Raw genomic sequence first — 20,811 nt, 5'->3', positions numbered from 1 at the left:
CGAGGGGTGGGAACTGAGCGTTTAGAATGAATACAAATCACGATGGGAGATTAATTCACGTCTGAACATTTAGTTACGACACTAATGGTGCTCAGGCTTGAAGAAATTTTTAAAGAATTTATTCTATGTATGAAGAAATAGAACAAATGACAGACCCAGACACATCATGGTTGGGGGCCCAAAGCATATAGTAGAGAAAAGGATTACTTCTTCTTTTTTTTTTTTTTTTATTAGTTTGCTCATTTATTCAGTTCTTTAGATTCCACATATAATAAGGTATTTGTCTTTCTCCATCTGACTTATTTCACTTAGAAGAATGTTCTCTAGATCCATCCATATCATTGCAAATGGGATTACTTCTTTATTATCATGAAATTAAACTACTCCCAGCCCCTGAAATTCAATGTAGTCTCTCCTCTCAGGGCTTTTGCGTTTCCAGAGACCCTCAAGAACTATTAACAGCCAGATTTCACTATTTCTAGGTAAATTCCCCAAAATTTCATTCTTATTGGAAATTGTGGAAAACACTTCCATGGACGCTGTTAAAATCACAGTTGAGAAATCTGGTTTATTCCGCTAATTGGTTAGTTCCATTTTTTTTGTTTTGTTTGTTTCTTATCTTCAAAGAATTATCATTTGTTCATGAGACAGACATAAACAGAAGAGTACAGAATCCGAGTCCTTAGTTTTCAGTCCCCAACCTCTGAGGGTTAGCAGTCTTCATGAAACTTCATGTGGGTGTACAAGGCTTCTTGGTCTGGGAAGGTTTTTCCACAGATGTTACAAGAGCAGCCCTCGTCCTCCTTGTGTGAGCGTCGCACATGGCTGTCGTGGGCGGCGTGGGAAGCAAAAGATTTACCACAGTGCTTGCATTTGAAGGGCTTCTCCCCGGAATGCTGCCTGATGTGTGTGCGGAGTATGCTGGAGGCAGTGAACTTCTGCCAAGAACAGAAAGCAGAAGAAAAAGTTAGCGTCCACCAGCTGCAAGACCAATTAAACAAAAGGTTTTGTGATTTCATAGTTAGTGATGCTTGTGTCATCCCTTAGTTCTCTGACTGACCAAACATGGGCGTTGATGCTATGGGGCACTCTTGGTCAACAGGCGTGGCCTTAATAAAAAGGGGCATGATTGATGTGTCGTCCTGGCCGCTTTTGAGTAGCCGCAGCTAGTCAGTGACGAAGATCACCTAGGCGGGGGTCCAGATAAAAATGCGATTGACAACCCTACCCCAGAACGTACCCAATAAGCACACGCTTTGGGGCAAAAAGGAACCTGCATTTAAACAAGCAATTCTGATGCAGGGGGCTCTAGGGCCACCCTCCAAGATAAACTGCATCACAGAAGGAGTAGCTGATATTGGCCAGTGTCTTTGCATAAATCAGTCCCTTCCTGGTCTCTTCTCTTTTTAAATTCTTTGATAATTCGATTTACGTGCACTCATAAGAAATATTAGAGATTCTGTGTGCCCTTTACCCAGTTTGCCAAGGGTTACATCTTACAAACTACATTCCCACAACCAGGACCTGGACAGAATACTTTCATCAGAAAGATCCCTCACGTTGCCCTTTCATAGCCACACCTATTCCTTCCACTCCCATTGTTCTCTGAAGCCATGGCAACCACTACACTGTTCTCCATCTCTATAATTTTATCATTTCAGAATGTTCTCTGCATGGGATCAGACAGTATGGGACCTTTTGGTATTGGCTTTTCTCATGCAGCATAATTCTCGGGCGATTCACCCAGGTTGCTGGGAGTATAAGTTTATCCCCCTTTTTATCGCTGAGTAGTAGTCTGTGGATGTGCCCCAGTCTGTTTCATCACGTACCCCCAGAAGGACACCTGGGTGGGGCTACTATGAATAAAGCTGCTACAAACATTTGTGTACAGGTTTTCGCGTGAACATATAAGCAATTGCTGGATTGTATGGTAGTTACACGTTTCGTTTTGAAAGAAACTGCCAAACTGTTTTCCAGAGTGGCTGTAACATTTTAGATTCCCAAGTGCTTTGCAGTTTTTATGTATCTTTTCTTGGCCACTTCTTTCCTTTTCCTGATTTATAACCTTTCCCCTCATTTATTCCAACACTATGCTCTGACCTGGGTCACTTTCAGGTACTCTATCAGAAATGTAATCACTTCATTTTGGGGGTCCACTGATATAAAACATCAGGTTAAACTGGTGACCTCAGATTTGGGGAGCTGAGAAACACTTAACAGTGGGGTGTCCAGGCACATGGGGGATTGGGTCACTGCTCAGGGAGGGGCGCATGCTGTATTTGCAGACGCCCAGACACGGCCAATCTTCATCAGCTTTGGTAACAGGAAGCTACTGGATAAGCCAGGATGGCCAATAACTCATTCGTGTCCTGGAGTGGATTTAGTTTCCCCTCCAGGCACCACTCACTCCCAGGTTGGCTAGAAGGCCCAGGTGAGGATCAGAAATAGAACTCCAGAAAGAGGAGGGGTTGGGCGGTATTTTGACCTTGCTCTGGAAATCCTACAGGTGAGCATTTGCCCCTTAGGACAGGCTGCTTTTGCACTCAAATCCGTGGCCACCTTCCTTTGGTTTGTGATGGCTGCACATAGTCTGGCTGTAATAAAGCATTGAGTCTACAAGGCTTAGGGAAACTAATCCGCCAGAGAAATTGTGTGTCAATAGAATGGAAATAATCAGCATAGAAAAATGGGACAGTCCCCCGTTTTTCTATGCTGATTATTTCCATTCTATTGACACACAATTTCTCTGGCGGATTAGTTTCCCTAAGCCTTGTAGACTCAATGCTTTATTCCATCCGTGGAAGGTTCTGAAGTCGCCCTAACTAAGACAGCCTATGTTCCTTTTAGGGCTTTATCATAAAAAAGTAAGCGATAATCAGAGTCAATTTCAATGTCATTCAGTAGACTTTCTGTGACGATGGAAATGTCTGTGCTGTCCTATCCAATTGGGTGGTCCACTAGCCACATGGGGCTACCGAGTACTTGAAATGTGACTTGGGCATAGGAGTTACCGAATTTTCAATTGTATGTCACTTTTATGAATTTAAATAGCCACCTATGGTTAATAGCTGACTGCACTGGGCAGCACAGATGTCTCATCGAATAGGACCTGAGGTAATTTGGTAAAATATTTCGAAAGCAGGGTCAAACTGTTGCCTCTATTCCAGAAACCCCTAACCACACATTTCTCGTTTGCTTTTTATCACTGAATTTTCTGTAGACTGTGGATGAGGTCCCATTCCAGCAATGTTGCTCTAGAAAGTTAGATCAGCGGCATTGAAGACCCTGCACCTGTCATCTAACAGTCATATCTGCCCTCACTAGGTCCTTATTAATTTGGGGTTATTTCATTACACACGCCCTAACTGCCGATGAGGCCATAAGGGGCTGTGTCTAAGCAAACCTGAGCTCATTTGGGCAGGGGGCTGAGAGCAAGAACTCGATATAAGCCAGGCTTTATGCTTCAAGTTCTTGTCCACGGACACTCAAACAGAGCTCAAGGCAGATCCCTTAGAAGGCGGTTCCGTTTACCTTCGTACAGTAAACACACTGGTAAGGTCTGTCTCCAGAGTGGACTCTCATGTGCTTGTTTAGGCTGGAAGACTGAGAGAAACATTTCCCACATGTAGAACACTGAGGCAAGAAAGAAAAAACAGAGTCGAAATCACACCCTCCCCTAGCAAGTTCCCGTCACCATGCTGTTTCCCCGGGGAGAGAGGAGAACTACTGTATTTATTCTGTGTGCATATAGGCAGAGGGCCAAGTAGGCCCAGGCTGAGAGTCTAGTTCAGAGTGAAAGACATGCCAGTCCCGCACTGAAGAATCCAGCAGCAGAGGCTCTGGCCCAGGCCCACTCAGTGCTGGGACTTTAGGAACACACCTCACGTCTTTGGGTGTCAGTTGCTTCAAATGGGACATGTGGGTGTTGAATCGGACTGTGGTGTTTAATAAAAACCCGAATGAGTCCTGCTCTGTCAATAAGTAGCTGTGTGGCCCGTGCAAGTCAGTTAAACTGGAAATCTTCATTTCCTCATGTCTCTCACGGGCAAACCACCTGCTCTGCCTTCCCGCCAGGAAGTAAGTTGTGAGTAAATTGCAAGCACTACACAATTAATCCAACAAGTCCTATTCCGTGCTTAACACTCGTCCAGAGACAAGGAGCTAAAAATCTAGTGGAAGATGGCGAGGAATGCAAAGACCAAAATGGCAGTGTCACAGGTGGCAGTTGACCTGAGACAGACTGTACCTACAAAACAACGGTAATGTTTGGGGTCCGGGGACAGCGTATGGTCCAGGCACCTGTGGTGAGCTGTTCACATTCCTGCTCTGTGTTCCTTCCTCCGTGACTTCTGACACTCTCCTCAGGAAATCTGAACCAGGTAAAGGAAACTGCTGTGCTTCCACGGCCCACTCCCCAGGTGTGCTTATGACAACAGAGGGGAGAGTACGTATTTTTCTTTTTTTTTCTTTAAGGAAGGAGCAGCTCACCGTGGCCCATGCGGGGATCGAACTGGCAACCTCGGTATTATTAGCACCATGCTCTAACCAACTGAGCTAACCCACCACCCCAAGAGTAGGTAGTTTTACATTATGAGATTTTAGATTAGGTAGCTTTAGATGAAAAGTCTTCTGTATTTTTCCTGTCGTGATTAAAGTTTTAATAATAAGCATGTATTATTGTTACTAAAGCAAAAAAAAAGTCAGATGCTTCAGATACTATTGCAAAAAGAACAGAACAATTATAAAAGGAAAGCAGTTAGAAAAAGAAACACTGTTCTTGAAAATTAAAAACAAAAAGAATAAAAAAGTACTCAGTGGAAATGCTATGTAACTGAATGGGCCCAGATGACTAAAGTATTTAATCATAAGATTGGGGAGTTTTCTGGGAAGGCTAAGCAAAAAGAAATTAAAACTTAAGCACAGGGAGGTAGATTCAACCTAACACCTGGAAGACAGATAATAACTAAAGAACAAGAAAATTCCTTTGAGCTTAGGACTTGTGCCTTCAGATGGAAAGAGTACCTTGTACTCCACTGCGTACAAAGTAGAAGAAAAAAACATTAATACATCCAATTTGACACATTCTGTTAAAATTTCAGAACTCCAAAGACAAAAAAGCCCAATTTCAACAAAGAAGAAAACTGATGATATTTACAAAGAAACAAGAACCAGAATGCCATCAAATGACAGGAGAAAACGGAATGATGCTCTGACTATTCTGAGGGAAAATGATTTCTATCTACAATTCTATATCCAGTCAAACTATCAAAGAGACATGCAAGTAAAATATCCTCCAACAGAAGACTCAGAAAACTTTTCACTACGTATACCTTTAGACACAATTACCTGACATGCCCCAGTCATATAAAAAAGAAATCAAGAAAGAGGAAGAGGGGGACAGAAGAATCAGTGGTGGTGAATCAGGAAGGGGATGAAAAATACCTAAATATGACAGTTCACAGGCCCAGAAAGTAGGTTCAAATCAGAGTGCGCTCTACGAAACGCTGTGTAAATGTCATTATACAAGTTATGCAATTAAGAAATTGAATATATGTTTTGCAATTAGAAACTGTAGCAAAACCAACAGCTGACAAGGAAGTCAAAGTGCAAGAAGTTCAAATCAAAGTCTTGCCTAAACTTGAACCGTGATGGAATATAGAAAACAATGCTTTCTGAAAAAACAAACCCTCTCCCCGTGGGTCAGCTTTTTCAGATGGCTGGACGGAACTGACGTTCTGAATTCATGTATGAACTCTTGGTACTCATTGTTATGGATGACAAGGGTTTTCTCTGGCATTTTAATTTTGCTTGATAAATCATCTGAAAAGGAGGTACGTTTGCTTAGGTTGTAAATGCTATAAGGAGGCTGAGAATAGAGTTTTTCATTGTTGGTTGTATTCCCAGCACCTTCTGGTATTTTTGTCAATCAATAATGTTTTCTCTTTCAAAAATCAATTATTCTTGTTGAAAATCATGTATCTGAAGTTCTACACGTCTGTTTCCCTTGAGTTTCTTTTTCTTCTATTCCAGTTAAATGTTTTCTTTGGGCTTCTGTGGAAATTAAGTCTACTTTATCATGTTAAAAGTTAAATACCACTTAAGGTACTGATATGGCCATTATATTTACAAATTTGCGTGCGGTGTCATCTTAAGTCAGAAAAGTAGCCTCATCCTATTCAGTATGATCCCAAGTATATTCCAAATCCATACAGACCGAGAAAAAGTATACCTACAATATCTTAACTTTGGACCACAGCATATCAAGTGGCGTTTGCTTTGTTTTTTCTACTTATTGTACTTAACCAAACATACACTATTTTTTTCATGTTAAAAAAAATTGGAAATAAACATTTCAAAGGTTTACCAAGGAAAAACAAAAAGCACTGCTGGTTTCATTCTCAGCCACACTCTCAGAATGACAGCAGGCACTGCACCCAATAGGCCTCAGGGTGTGTTCAGGGGTTTGCGGAGGGACAGACAGTAAAAGCAGACTGAGTGAAGGGGCAGATCATTTGCCACCTCGTTCTTACCTTGTGAGGCCGGTGCTTCTCGTGAACGTGCAGAATATGAATGCGGAGCCGGTCCCGCTTCTCAAAGGACCGTTTGCAGAGAGAGCAGGGAAATTTCCTGTCCCCCTTGTCCACGCAGGGGGTGTACTTGAGATGCTTATCTCTGTAATATCTGTAGGTAAACACTTTTCCACATCGTTCACATCTGTACCCTTCTGCAGACTCTGTCAAACACAGGCGGAGAACACAGGGTGGGGTGGGACTTGGGGGGGAGCTTTGTCAGCTAACTGCCCTCCCTGGTATACTTCCTCCAAGGCAATTAAAAAAAAAAAAGTTCATTATAGAAAAATTTTAAACGTATACTAAAGTCAAAATCATAAAATAAATCCCCCCCAAAAATAAATAAATAAATAAAATAAAATAAATCCCCCTGAGCCCAACACCAAACTTTGACCACTACCAACTCATAGCCAATTTTGTTTTCATTTATATCACTTCCCTCCGTCATAGAATGTGCTAATTTATCATTTAGTTCATAAATACCTCAAGCCTAATCTTACACACTCCTGACTGGCTCTTGGTACAAAGTTAATAATGTACCAAAACACACTTACTTTCTTTGCCCCTTTCAGATCAGCCTGAGCTACAAGTTCAAAGCAGTTCACCAGGACAATGGATACATCGCTTATTGTCACAGCTTATGTTCCCATTTAATTCCATTTACGAAGTCTGAGGCTTCTCTGAATTGTGGGGGAAGCTACCAGAGCTAGAATCTTCATGTATAGAGTAAGGATGACGATATCTTGCCTTCCATGGAGGCAAGATAATACATAGGTTATCGTGATGATTAATTTAATTCTAACACGTATTGAGTTCTTACCACTGTGACTGAATACTATCACTGAGTGATAGATAAGACTAAAAAAGGTAAATCTGTTTTTAATCAGTGGAGGGGGGAGAGAGGTTAGAGAGGGTGCCGACGACTCTAGCAAAGGAGGTGCCAGGTCCAAGGGTATCTATGTGTTGGAGGGGGAGAAGACAGGGACCACCTACGAAAGCATCCCTGTCGAGGACACTCTGGATTCCAGAGGCTACAGTGGCTTTGATGGTGTACCCATCACTAAGACCTCATTGTCTGGCCCCAGGGAGGGAGAAAAGAGCCGGGAGTGAGTCTATGCAAGAATCTGGAGAGAGAAATCCTTTTAGCATCAGGATAGCAGGGAAGCTATCCATCAGGGGCTTTGTTAGTTAACTACTCGGCCCAGGTACGTTTAACCAGCGGCTAAGGAAATAAACCATTCATTAAGTAAATAACCAGGAAGGCAACCGCCCACCCCAGAACAATCCTTAGCCCAGCCAAGTCTACCACTTTCATTGAGGTGCTAATATTCTCAGAATCCCTCGGCTGAAACGATTTGTGCTCAGAGCTAGAATTTTCCTTGGTCAGAAATACCTAGCTTTCCTGCTTCCTGCGGCGGCAAAAGGGGGTCTAAAAGAAGGGGCCAGTGACCTTCACAAATCAAAGCACTAAAGCACACCAAAATTCAAAATATGGGTACAAGGTGAGTTTGCAATAAGAACCACCACTTAGGTAGAAATGACACACCACCTTTACTAATTAGACTTCAGCTGCCGACATTTTCTGCTCAGGTCTTTGGAAATTTATCCCAACCTAACTTTATCCTATTCCATCTCTTTTCTCCCTCCCTGCAGCTGTCACTTACTCCGTTTAGTCCAGGGGTTTCTCAATGCTGGTAACGATGCTTCCTGCCCCACCACAAACACACAATTCAGACGGAGTTTGGTAAGGATTAAGAGTTGTCTTCACATGCCACACCTCCAGCCCCCAAAACACACACTCTGCAGGCTGCTTACTCAAATAACCCGCCCACATGGGGGCCGGACCCTTCCCGCCCACTCAGGACCTCAGAAGGGAAAGATTCCCACTAACCCTCACCAAAAGCCTTTGAGAAAAAGTTCTTTGTACGAGGACAGAGGAATTTTAATTTTTCTTTCCTTTTCACCCTATCCAAAAACATTCATAACAAGATAAGTGAATTCATCTGTAATTCTTCCCAACAAATTAAGTTCTTTACAAGTTCCCCCCCACACGTCGTCCAAGATACACATTTGAACTGTGCCCTAAGCATCGGATATAATGTGGTTCAGGTAACTTACCACCCTCATCAAGGATAAGCCCTCATCTTTGTTGCTGATTATTTGATTGTGAGCTCTGTATGTTACTCAATATTAATACTTAATTATTCTATTGAGTATTTAGATTGTGTGTTTTTTTCACTCATATACGATGGAATTGTACTAAAAAATCGTCGTGGATAAAAAAATTCTTCTAGACTACTTCCTGAAGATAAGTTTCCAGGAGAACCTCACTTGAGACAGCCAAAGTTCCGCACATTTCAATAGCTTGATGCACCGCGTGAAAGAATTTTTCAAAAAGATAATGATTAAATTTGGGGAGTGACTCAAGCATGTATTTTTCTCAAATCTGTTTTTCACTTTGATTTCAAAAGCAATTGGTACCTTTTGGGAAGAGACCAAAAAGACGAGCTTGGCTTGGTGCTAAGTACGTGACAACTCTTGAGTTCCATGACCCGCTTCACCACGCCCCACGCCATCCAGTTGTCACAGTAGTCTGAAGACAGTTCACCAAAACAGCTCCGGCAGGCCCTAAGTATTGGGACTCTGGAAAGATCCTGCTCATCCCTGGTGCACATGGTCTTGCCTTCAGCTTCACCGTCCCCAGCCTGGAATGCCTTCTCCCTTCCTCCCTAACACGTCTCTTATTCCATCTCATCCCTAAGCAGCTTTTCCCGATTGAGTTGTACTGTCTTCCCGCCTTCATTCAATCCACACTGGGACCCAGAAGCAGGAGACAGGAAGGGGTTTAGGGTTATTTCCTGTCCTGAAGAACTCAGACTTACATGCAGACAATCCCAAGCGGCCTGTGAGGGATGCAATGCCCATTTTCTTTTACCTGTTATGTACTGCATTTATTATAACATAATGAGGTGGGTGGTCTTCTACCTGATTACACCTCTTATAGTAATTTGCATTTGTCTTGTCCCACCTACTAGACCAGTGGTTCCCAAGCTTCTGTGTATATTAAAAAAATCACTCCGAGAGCTGTTTTTTAAGTGCAGATTCAAGAGGCTCACTCCCAAAGAGTGGGTTGGTAGTCCTCTAGCTCCTTGCTGCTAAAATGTGGTCCAGGGACGAGCAGCAGAAGCATCCCCTGGAAGCTTGAGAAAAATGCAGAATCTCAGGTCTCAGCACAGAATGACACAACCTGTACTTTCCCAAGCTGCTCAGGTATTCACAGCCACATTAACATTTGAGATGATTATAGAATCGTACACTTGAAACCTATGTAACTTTATTAACCAATGTCACCCCAATAAACTTAATTTAACAAACACTGAAAAAAAAATTGAGAGTGAGAGTCTAGCTCAACGCTTCTCAAACTTGACTGAGACCTCCAGTTAAGAAATACATTTTCTATTTGAGACCCAGCACACACACACATGTCCACTTGAAACAAAACCTCCACCAAACAATGCTTGCTCTTCCTTACGTGAGATTCACATCAATATTTTCAATCCTACTTTACTCTTCTTCTCTTTTTCCTTTACTGCTGGTGTCCACCACTAAATTGATTTCCCACCCCATTAAGATACTGCAGCCCACCATTTGAACAACAATGGTCTGGAGCAGTGACTTCACCACCTGTGTTAGCCTGAGCAGAGAGGAATCAAAACTGGCTCACCTAAGGCAGAGGTTGCATCCATTTATTTCACTTTTATTGTATTCTCTGGGAGGGGGGAAGGGGTTCAAGAAAAGGTATCCTTGTGAACAGAAGCAGCTTCCGCAGCTTTGGAAAGGTGAGGGCCTTTTCCTCCAGCTATGTAATGTCCCCCGGTTTGAGGCACCCTCAATTTAGTCTCCTGCATTAGCCTTTGGGAAAGAGGAGCTCCACAAGCTGCTGAGAAGCTGCAGGAAGGTGATGGGGTTTGGAAAGGAACCCAGGCCTCCCCTAGGAGCACCTCACTGGGCGAGGCCAAGGTATGAACTCACCTTCAGTCGCCTGCTTTCCCTGCTCTGTCACCTGCAGGCTCACAGGAATGTCCAAAAACTTTTCATAGCAGTCTCCATACCACACCAGGAGCTCTTGGTTCTGGTAGATCTCCTTGCAGCTCTCATAAAATATCTGTCCTTGACATTGCACTGCAACTAGATTCTGCTCCTTGGAGAAACGGGCACAGTTGACGTACGACATCCAGTTCCCGGCACTGCCTTTTCCATCTATAAAGTGGCTCAAACGACCATCCTCAAAGATCTAAATAAGACATGAAGTTTGGAATCTACAGTTTTTTTTTTTGCCTAACCTATAAAATAAATTTACTTGTTAAAACTTTATAATCCACATCTCACACTTGAGTCCACGGAACATATTTATTGATATTATTATCAAGCTTAAACAGATTTATAAGTTAAGGCTATCTCTATAAGTGATGTGGCATTTTTAGACTCTTAGTTTTATCAACTTTCTTATTTCCAAATTTACAGGTAAGGGAAATAAGAGATTACGTTTAATTCTACTTAAAGACAACCAATTAGTTTTGTATTTTATCCCAGCCTAGTTTTCATGCATATTAATGGAGCTTTAATAATTTTTCTGATGTTGGCAAATTCCACTGTCCCCGATGTTTTGTTACTGACAGCCCCACACGTAGCCAGGAATCTCAGTTTTTACAATCCTTAGCCAACTACACTGGCAAATGATATAGATTTTTAAATGTTTTATTCCCTTTGGCATCTTCTCAGCATCACTCCATTATATTTAAAGCAACTGGTTTTGTCTATAAAGATAACACAATGTGTGAATTCTTTACATGTATATGCCATAGCTAGTCTTGACAGACTAAAATGACTAAAGAGACCACAAAACACAGAATTCGTGTAGAGGTACTATCTTCTTGGAGTCAACTTCTGCCTTTGCCTCCCTTTGTATTGCAAAACAGTCAGGGCAGACAGCAGATCACCGCCCCACGTGTCCGGTCTCTCAGAGGGGCACAGGCCAAGATTGCCCCCAGGAATCGTATTTACCTCCCACATCAGAGAATTGTCCCCGTAGGTCTTGACTTCACTGGCGTTGACCACTTTACCTTGAAAGGGCCCAAACCTGACTCCTTTGGCAATGAGGCTACAGCAGAATACACCAAAATGTGGGACTTCGCCAAACAGCATCCGCCTGAGGCAGAGACCTAGGGAAACCCCCCAAAAAGGGAAGCAGATGAGGAAACTGACTGCATTCATTTGAGAAAAGAAATCCAAGCAAGGAGCTGTGCCTACCTTCTGGTAGTTGGAGCGAGTCTTGATCCAGAGTTTGAGGGAGAGAATCAGACTCTAGAAAAAGGTAGGGTTTAAATTTTACTTTTCATTAAAAATCCTTCCATGAGGCACGGCTCTCCCTGTTCCCAGGAGATAACAGGGAGAACAACAGAACAACCCTTGCAAGGTTATGCAATGAATGCCATTTTGCATATTTAAAGAAGTTGAGAATCAGAGATAAAGCTGATTTTGACTAAGGTCTTGGTACATGGCTGAGCTGGGACTCCACAAATTACATGGTGCTCTCAGGGGCTTACCTTGCACATCCTGGTGGAATCTGAGCCCAGCTGACAAATCCACCGCAGGAACCCTTTCTCCTATCCTGAGCTCTCACTGAAACCAACACTAGGGGTCATGCAGTTAAGCAAATAGGGCCTCAGACAGGAGCCTAGCCTCTCCAAGCTCCATCTTCTGATGGAGGTCCATACACTACACCCCCGACCCCACCCCCACCCCCCCACCCGACTCAGATTCACCCTGAAGTGTTTCTTCCTCACTTCTATTCCCATCTCAACGCCCATCCAACCCAGCACCGGACGATGAGGGATGCCTTTACCAGAGCCGTCGGGAGGGACCAGGAAGCCAGAAGCCGCATGGTACAGGCGGGCTGGGTACTCCAGGCTGGGAATGACCCCGTACAGAACTAAGTGCAGCTCCTCCTGGGTGAACTGGTAACGATGAGCCGACTTCCCCTCCCGATTCTGGCGTTTGGGGCCGTCCTCGGACCGCTTGCAGGGGAAGCAAGGTAATCCCTGGGATGTCTTCAGCCCCTCAGGTGACAGGGAACTATCCACAGGGGGCGGAGGAATTGCAATTTCAGACCCGTAACACTGGCCACTGTCGCTTCGGCCACCAGCGTGGGCCACGTCTTCACTGGTGGCGCCAGTGTCCTCTCGGTGGCTGCTCAGAAAGTGTTGCGGCTCCCTGGGGAAGTGCGGAAATGGGTACCAAGGCGGCAGCTTGCCGTGCCAGGGCAGATCGTAGAGTGGCTCCCTCTGTAGGGCCAGGCCGGGACTCAGCAAAGGAGGCGCGGTCCGCAAGGCGAATTGGGGCAAGGCCGGCGACGCAGACACGCCGGCCGCCAGCTGCCGGACAGGTTGGAGCTGGAAATCCTCCTCCGCGGCGACCACGGTGTTCCCGTAGGGTCCGTAGGGCGGGAAAGGCGTGTAGTAGGCGGCCCAGGGTTGGGGACTGCTCTGGAGCGTCTCGGGCAGGTGGGACATCTTGTCCTGGGGTCCGGTCTCACCTGGTGGCCGCAGAGCCATCCCGCACCACAGAACGCGGCAAGGTCTGCGGAAAAGCAAGCGCGGCTGAGTGATGGGCGCGGGGCGCAGTGACCCTGCTCCTGTCGCCGAGCCTCCACCCCTCAAGCCAGCCCCGGGTCGAAGGGATTAGATACACTTCCCAATTCGATCTCGCAAGCCTGGCCCCCCAAACAGAGAGAAACAAAACAGCAATAAACACACACACCCCAAAAAACCAAAACGAAAATGTGCCGGGATCCGCCCGACTCCGAGGTCCTCACGATCGTCGCCTTTGCCTTCCCTTTTCCGACACACCTCGACCCAGCGCGGCTGGTTTCCAACACCCCCTCTTCTCCATCCCGCCCCAAACCCCGCTCCTAAAAAATTTGTTTCAAGCTTCCTCTCCCGCCCTCTTTTCGGTGCAAGAAAACTCTTTACAGGGTCTGGGCCGGAAGCCGACAGCAAGACCGCGTTGCGCTTAGGGACAGGCGGCAACCTTCCCTGGGTCCCCTGCAGGGAGGGAGAGCCATGGGCTCCGGTCACTACGCGCTTAAGAAGACGAGCTCCCAGAGCCCGGGGGCAGGCGTGGGGAGGCCGCCCGGTGCGAGCCCGGGCTCTGACCCCGCGGACCCAGGCGGTCTGGCCGCCGGGATAAGGGCGCCACCTTCAGCTCTCCCGAGCTCCGCTGCGAGCGCGGGGTTTCGCACGGGAGCGGAGTCCCACCACGTCCCCCAAGGAACTCGTCACCCCACCTGGGGTCGCCCCTCGAGAGCAGGCGAGGACCAGGCCGAGACCGGGTGGGAGGGAGAAGCCTCTCGGGCAGCCCACGCCGCCGCTGCTCCGAAAAGACGGCATTTTAATGCACTCAAGTCCACCAAGGCTGAGGAACGGAGTTCCTTCAGGGCCGGCGGGTCTTGAGGACAAGATCAATGAGTCCAACAGGAAATAAAGCAGGGTCGTGACTCAGAAATTAAAGAACACGGGGTCAGGAGAAGAGGTCAGCCGCAGCGAAGGCCTCTGCCGGGCTCCTCCTGAGCCCCCCAGGGCTCTCCGCTCCCGGCCTCCCCTCACCCCGAGGACCTGCAACTTGGGGTTGAGAGCCATTTAGGGAGCAAACGCCCAGGAGGGCAAAACGATGTCTGCAAACGACCTGCGCCAGAGACTGCTGTCTGTGCTCCGCACCCTCCCCAGCAGACGACAGTCACGGGCCACCGCGGCGCCCCGGGCCGGCCACCCACCTTCGAGAGAGCCGCCACCGAGCAGGACCCGGAGAGGGGGCGCGGGATCGGGACCCGTAGGCTTCGGGCTGTCGGGGCGGGCCGAGCGGGGTTTAAGAGCGCGGCGGACTGGCGGGCGGGGCCCCGGGCCGGGGAGAGGGCGAGGGTGGGGAAGGGACGCGGCCCACGCAAGTCCCCAGGCCTGTCTCCTCCCCGCCCACATCAGCCATTGGCCGATGCTTCACTCGCCCCCCAGCCCCAGGGCGTCGCGCTCCTAACTCCTCGGGTCTCCAAAGCTGCTCCGGGACCCCACCGAGAGCGCCCGCGACCTGCTTGCAGATGCTGTGGTCCTGTGGTGCCACGTGGTGCGGCGCCTGGGCCGCGCGGCAACTTTGCCTGGGCCGCCCCACGTGGTGCGGAATCCGCGCCGGTGCTGCCGCGGCCTGAGCGTTACCTGCCGCGCTCCGCCGCACTTCGGCCGCGGCAGCTTTGCGAAGCCCTGGGTGCGCGACGCTCGCCGGGCGGGGGAGCACAAAGCCTAAGGCAAGTGTTACTCAAGGTCCCCCATAAGCACATCGACCCTGAACGCGCGCCCCGGGGTTGCGCCCCTGCCTTTCGGCTTCGAGTTCCCGAGACCCTACGCGCCCGGAGGACGCTTGGCGCTGTTCGTGGGTAACCCGGCGGCGTCCGTGACGCTTCAGAGGTTTCGGGGGGTTGCCTGGCCCGCTCCCGGGCTTCTATTTAAGTGTCTTTGTAAGTCCGAGGAGGGCCCCCCCGCGCCAGCACGCCTGTCCCTTCCTCCGGGGAGGGCTCGCGCGACCTCTGACAAGCAAGGTCCAGACTCGACTGGGCGCTCAAAGGCCGCGTTTGTGGTCCCCTGGGCTGCCATTGAGGGAAAGAAAGGAGCGCTTAGGTCCGTTCTCATTCACACTTGGAAGGGAGGTGGTGGGGAAACCCTTGCAATACTGGTTGACCTTGGCCAGGTTCCTCGCCACCCCGGCCGCAGCTTCTGCTTTGCAAAATGCGACGAGCACTGCTTTCCCTCTGGGGCGGCTGAGGGTCGAGGAGGGAAAAACCAACACCTGGCCGGCCTGGGCTCGGTTACTAAACGTGGAGGGGAGGAAAGGAAGAGACATCTCTCCGGCTAGGAGACGCCGCCAAAGGTCCCAAAGCTGCAGAGGAGAGGCTGGTGGCAGACCCGACCTTCCAGAGCAGCCCCGGCGGGGAGGGCACTCCCCTCCTCCCGCCCCGGGCCGGGGCTGGGCAGCCTCCGCCTCCGGCGCGGCGGGGCGGGAGGAGAGGGAGGCATCGGCCCTCCTTCCCGGCGGCTGCTGTCCCCGCGGCCCCCGCGCTATCTGTGGGGCCCGCGCTGCTGGTGTCCAGACACGTGTCCAGGTCGCTACGAGATGAGAGGCGGCTTATTTTCTCAACCGGATGTGATGACTGGAGCACAGGCTTTCCTTCCCTGCTTGTTCTGAACCTCAACCCCAGCGTTTATCATCTTGGCTTACCGTAGTTTACCGTGTATAATGCGTACGTTTGGGCCCAAATTTGGGAGGGGAAAATAAGGATGCACATTATTTATGGGTAGTACTAATTCCGTATCTACATAAATGTTTTTCATTCTTTTATTTATGCTTATGAGTTTAAAGTGTAACTTTAGAAATCAATAACGATATCCGTATGCAAAATAATACCTTGGAATAGGATACTCGGTTTTGTCGAACATGCAACAGACTTGCAACCACAAAGAGTTCTTGGCCGTCTATGATGCATAAATATCGTAAATTTGTTTCCGGTACATAAAATTCCTTGTACCTTGTATCTGTTCTTGTGTTTTGTAACTATTTGTTGCATAAAATTTCTTGTACCATAATATGTTAAAAATAAATGCTAAAATTCCTTTATAATATAAAAACCAAGTACCTAAACTTAAACAAATAAAAATTTGAATTAAAAAATTAAAATGAAAGATTTTTTTTCCCGTGACAGTTTGGGCCAAAAATGTGGGTGCACGTTATAAACAGGAGCGCATTATACACTGCAAAATACGGTGTACGATGTATATAGGTTGATGAAATGAAGCGGAATTTTGTCCTAAGGGCCTGTCCCTCTGGGAAGGATCATGTACTTGGAAAAGCAGGATAAGTTCTGTTGCCCTCTTTCTTCTGGAGACATACCCACCCCTGGACTCCTACACCCACTTGCATTTACATGATCTTCACACCCTCTCCCCCACACACAAACCTCACCCTAGGATTTAAAGACTGACCTGCTCACACTTGGGTCATCCATGGATGTCAAGTCCTCTGGAGGCCACTTTTTAGTGCAGTCACTCACTGGTTATATATAGCTTTAGTTTAGTAGAAGCAACACCAATGTTATCTTCAATTCTTGTTCTGCAAAAAATTCAGTTTTAAATATTAATTTTTTTAAAAAAATATAAACTTGCTTGTTTAAATAGTTTGGAGAATTCGATAAAATAAAAATGGAAGTCCCTGCCCACTCTTCTCTCATCCAGAAGTAATGCTGATTCATAGTTTCGTTTCCCTACCCTCATTTTTTTTTTTTTTTTTTTTTTTAAGATTTTATTGGGGAAGGGGAACAGGACTTTATTGGGGAACAGTATGCACTTCCAGTCCTTTTCTCCAAGTCAAGCTGCTGTCCCCTCCATCCCAGTTGTGGAGGGCGCAGCTCAGCTCCAGGTCCAGCTGCCGTTTCCTAGTTGCAGGGGTCACAGCCCACCATCCCTTGCAGGACTCCAGGAGTTGAACTGACAACCTTGTGGTTGAGAGCCCACTGGCCCATGAATCGAACCGGCAGCCTTCGGAGTTAGGAGCATGGAGCTCCAACCGCCTGAGCCACCGGGCCAGCTCCCCCCCCCCCCATTCTTTTTTAAAAAAATACCATGCTTGGGCTGGCCCTGGTGGCTCAGGTGGTTGGAGCCACCAGCTTCTAATGCCGTGATCGCCGGTTGAATTCCCACATGGGCCAGTGCGCTGCGCCATCTACAGCTAAGATTGTGAACAACGGAGAGCTGGGCTGCTGTGGGCTGCCAGGAGTAGCTGGTGGCGAGCGTGAGTGGCCAGCAGCCAGTGAGAGGTGCTGTGAACGGCCGACCTACGACCTCAGCTGGGAGGGAGCACAAGGCTCATAACACCACCATGGGCCAGGGAGCTGTGTCCTACACAACTAGACTGAGAAACAATGGCTCGAACCGGAGTGGGAAGGGGAAACAGAAGATGGAGAAAAATAAACAAACAAACAAATAAATAAATATTTAAAAAAAACATGCTTTTAAATTGTGCTTACATAGATAGGAATGTTAAAACAAAATGGGATTATATGTTATACTTTTCATGCAACTTTTCTCACTATCTACTGGTCATTTCTATCAGTACATTAGAATGAATGTTATTCCTTGTAATGGCTGCATGTACAGAAATTCCTTTTACGGGTGTACCCTTAATTTTTTAGCCTCCTCTTGAAAGGTATTTAAGTTGTTGCCAGTTTTTAAACACTTTAAGCAACTTTTGAGAGTATTGTTACACTGATACTTGTGCCACTGTGCCTGTAGAATAAATAGCTAGGTGTGAAATTGCTGGATAAACAGGTATCAGCCTGAACATTTTGAACGGTAGTTCACACCATGCTGATTTATGCCTCCACCAACAGAGAGCACAAGTGCCCTGATTCTCCATGTCCTCGCCTCATACTGAATACTGCCAAGCTTTTAAATCTACCCATCTTTCATGTGAAAGTGGTATCTGTTTTGTTTGTTTGTTTTTTAAAGATTTTATTGAGGAAGGGAACAGTGTGTACTTCCAGGACTTTTTTCAAGTCAAGTTGTCCTGTCAATCTTTTTTTTAATTTTTTTATTGGGGTGACAATTGTTAGTAAAATTACATAGATTTCAGGTGTACAATTCTGTATTACATCATCTATAAATCCCATGGTGTGTTCACCACCCAGAGTCAGTCTCCTTCCATCACCATATATTTGATCCCCCTTACCCTCATCTACCACCCATCACCCCCCTTACCCTCTGGTAACCACTAAACTATCGTCTGTGTCTATGAGTTTTTGTTTCTCATTTGTTTGTTCTTTCAATCTTAGTTGTGGAGGGTGCTGTTCAGCTCCAGGTCCAGTTGCCGTGTTAGTTGCAGGGGGCACAGCCCACCATTTCTTGTGTGAGTTGAACCAGCAAGCTTGTGGTTGAGAGCCCACTGGCCCATGTGGGAATCGAACCAGCAGCCCTTGGCGTTAGGTGCACGGAGCTCCAACCTCCTGAGCCATCGGGCCGGCCTTGAAAGTGGTATCTTATTCTAATACGCCTTAGTCATTTACCCAACACACTTCCTGAACGCCTTGCTGTTGATGTGCTGGGCACCAAGTCACGAGGAACACAATTGTGAGCAAAGCAACCCTGTTCAGCCCTGATCCTCGTAACAGTCTCATGAGGAAGATAAATACAGAGGGTGCCAAAAAAATGTAGACACATTTTAGGAAAAGAAAACTATTAAAATTGTAGTACTCAATATATACCGATAACAAAAGATGAATACAAGTCACGTTTGACTTCTGCAATTATAAGAGGTGCTCAGAGTGGTTCCCATCAGCGTCCAGACACTTCTGATGATGGCAACTACTGCTTGAGCAACGCTGACCAAAGTGTCCACTTGTGTACATTTTTTGACACCCCTGGTATTTGTGGGAACACCTGATACCACATGTGTAACTAGGGACTGTGGAGGGAGCAAGGAAAGAAAGGGAAGGAGGGCGAGCTGGCCCAGGCTGGGAGGACACAGGTTCCCCTGCCTGAGAGATTTGACAGATCTATATAAAATTAACTGGGTGCTGAGAGGAAGTGGTATTCCAGGTCCAGAGAACACTTGGTGCCAAGACCCTGAGGCCTGCAGGGAGCAGGGCGGCTTCATTCACAGGACCGAAGGGCACGTGGAGTGGAGGAGACAACGGGCCACTGCAGAGTCCGCAGAGGCCAGGATAGTTGTGAAGACGAAGGTACCTTTACATCCTTATTTGCAAGTCTTTACTGAAGGAGTAGCAGAAGTCTTTGAGGGGAAGAGGAAGCTGCATTAGTAGCCTTCATCCCTAAACAATTTTAGCATATGTATCATTAGCTAATGTTCAATATTTGTTCATGCTTCTTTTTTAAAGGGAAAATTCACATATGACGAAATGCACACATCTTAAGCGTACCATGAGTTTTGAGAGCTGCATAAATCAGTTACCTCCACTCCCTATCAAAATGGAGAACGTATCACCCCAGAAAGTCCTCCAAGCCCCTTCCTAGGGAATCCTTGTAGCCAAACACCCCAGAGACAACTGTTCTGAGTTTTCCTTCCCCACAGATGGGTGTTGCCTGTTCTAGAACGTTGCTTGAAGGGAACCAGACAGAATGTATCATTTAGTGTACTGTCAGAGCCTTTGCTCATGGACCACAAAAAGTTTTGATGCATCCTGAGAAAAGCATAGAGCAACTAGAACAATCCACACCCCACCGCAGTGGGTAGTTATCAGAAGCCCATCTGGGAGGGGTCAGTGGACCTTGAGGTTTTAGCTCCTGTACATGCACCGCCTACAACCGTTTGCTTTTGCCAGGAGTATATTGAAGATGGCAGGTGAGACATCCTCAGCATTGCTTAGAATGGCAGCCGGTGTGTCCTTGCGATGGTGAGTGTTCACACCTAGGATCTCAGCAAGACTGTCTCTGTAAGAGGCTCTTCATGTCATTTAAATCCAGCCCTGTCTCAGCACCTCTTTGGTATTGGGACCTACTTTTACCGTTCTGTAATGCCTGCCGTGAACCCCTCCAAGGTCGTGGGTTTTCTGGTTATGTTGATGGGCCAGTACTCGTGGAAGGGACCCTTGTTTGGGGTAAATGACCGAACAGGACATTTTATTTCTTTTAGCAGCTAGATTACCCTAGACACTCGGTATTTCTTTGGTAGTTTTAGGGTGTTTCGAACGTCCTTGACCTTGATAGGGATCCCTGCTGAGGTCAGACAACCTCACTGTTCCTAAAGCAGCCAGACATCATAGAGGACCTCCAGGCACATCAGCTGTCTGTGTAGACTGACTCTTTTCTCTAGCTGGTCGGCAGGCTCTAGGGGGCTATAATGAATCTTATTTTAAGTATGATTTGAGATCTGCTATGACATAATTCAGCCCGACCATTTCCTGTTTCTGTCTGTAGCTGTGACCCATCAAAATCCAGGATCAAGTGCGTACCGTCCAAAGGCATTTCTAGTAGGTCTGCATAGGTTGTGAATTGTTCTTGCACAAATGCCAGGGAAAATGCATTTTCCTTTCTTTTGGGATGGAAGGAGCATAGCAGAGTTCAAAGAGCGATGGATAGAAATACATATAGGAGAAAGTGATGATATTTCATAGGCTGGAAGCTGTCGCAGC

General features: G+C 46.9%; 1 protein-coding gene across 1 annotated transcript; it reads right to left on the bottom strand.

Annotated features, from left to right (window-relative positions):
• Positions 1 to 562: 562 nt before the first annotated feature.
• Positions 563 to 13,189, bottom strand: PRDM14 (PR/SET domain 14). The gene is made up of 7 exons (XM_019725097.3): positions 12,475 to 13,189; positions 11,880 to 11,933; positions 11,634 to 11,791; positions 10,602 to 10,863; positions 6,531 to 6,733; positions 3,532 to 3,633; positions 563 to 938 (listed from the first exon to the last, which is right to left on the bottom strand). Exons 1-7 carry the CDS (start codon positions 13,181 to 13,183, stop codon positions 711 to 713), a joined length of 1,716 nt encoding a protein of 571 aa, XP_019580656.3. The 5' UTR covers positions 13,184 to 13,189; the 3' UTR covers positions 563 to 710.
• Positions 13,190 to 20,811: the final 7,622 nt, after the last annotated feature.

Source organism: Rhinolophus sinicus, chromosome 7, assembly GCF_057876585.1.
Source record: "Rhinolophus sinicus isolate RSI-liver-muscle chromosome 7, RSI-T2T, whole genome shotgun sequence".
In the NCBI taxonomy this organism is placed as follows: Eukaryota; Metazoa; Chordata; class Mammalia; order Chiroptera; family Rhinolophidae; genus Rhinolophus; species Rhinolophus sinicus.
The sequence above is the reverse complement of the archived record's forward strand: the minus strand, read 5'-3'. Positions and strand labels throughout refer to the sequence as shown.

Excerpts from the sequence above, each read along its gene's own strand:
- PRDM14 (XM_019725097.3), bottom strand. The coding sequence starts at position 13,183 with ATGGCTCTGCGGCCACCAGGTGAGACCGGACCCCAGGACAAGATGTCC. Across the intron at positions 11,792-11,879 it reads CTCGCTCCAACTACCAGAAG|GTCTCTGCCTCAGGCGGATG; the intron begins GTAGGCACAGCT and ends GGGTTTCCCTAG. Across the intron at positions 939-3,531 it reads AGTGTGTTTACTGTACGAAG|AAGTTCACTGCCTCCAGCAT; the intron begins GTAAACGGAACC and ends TGTTCTTGGCAG.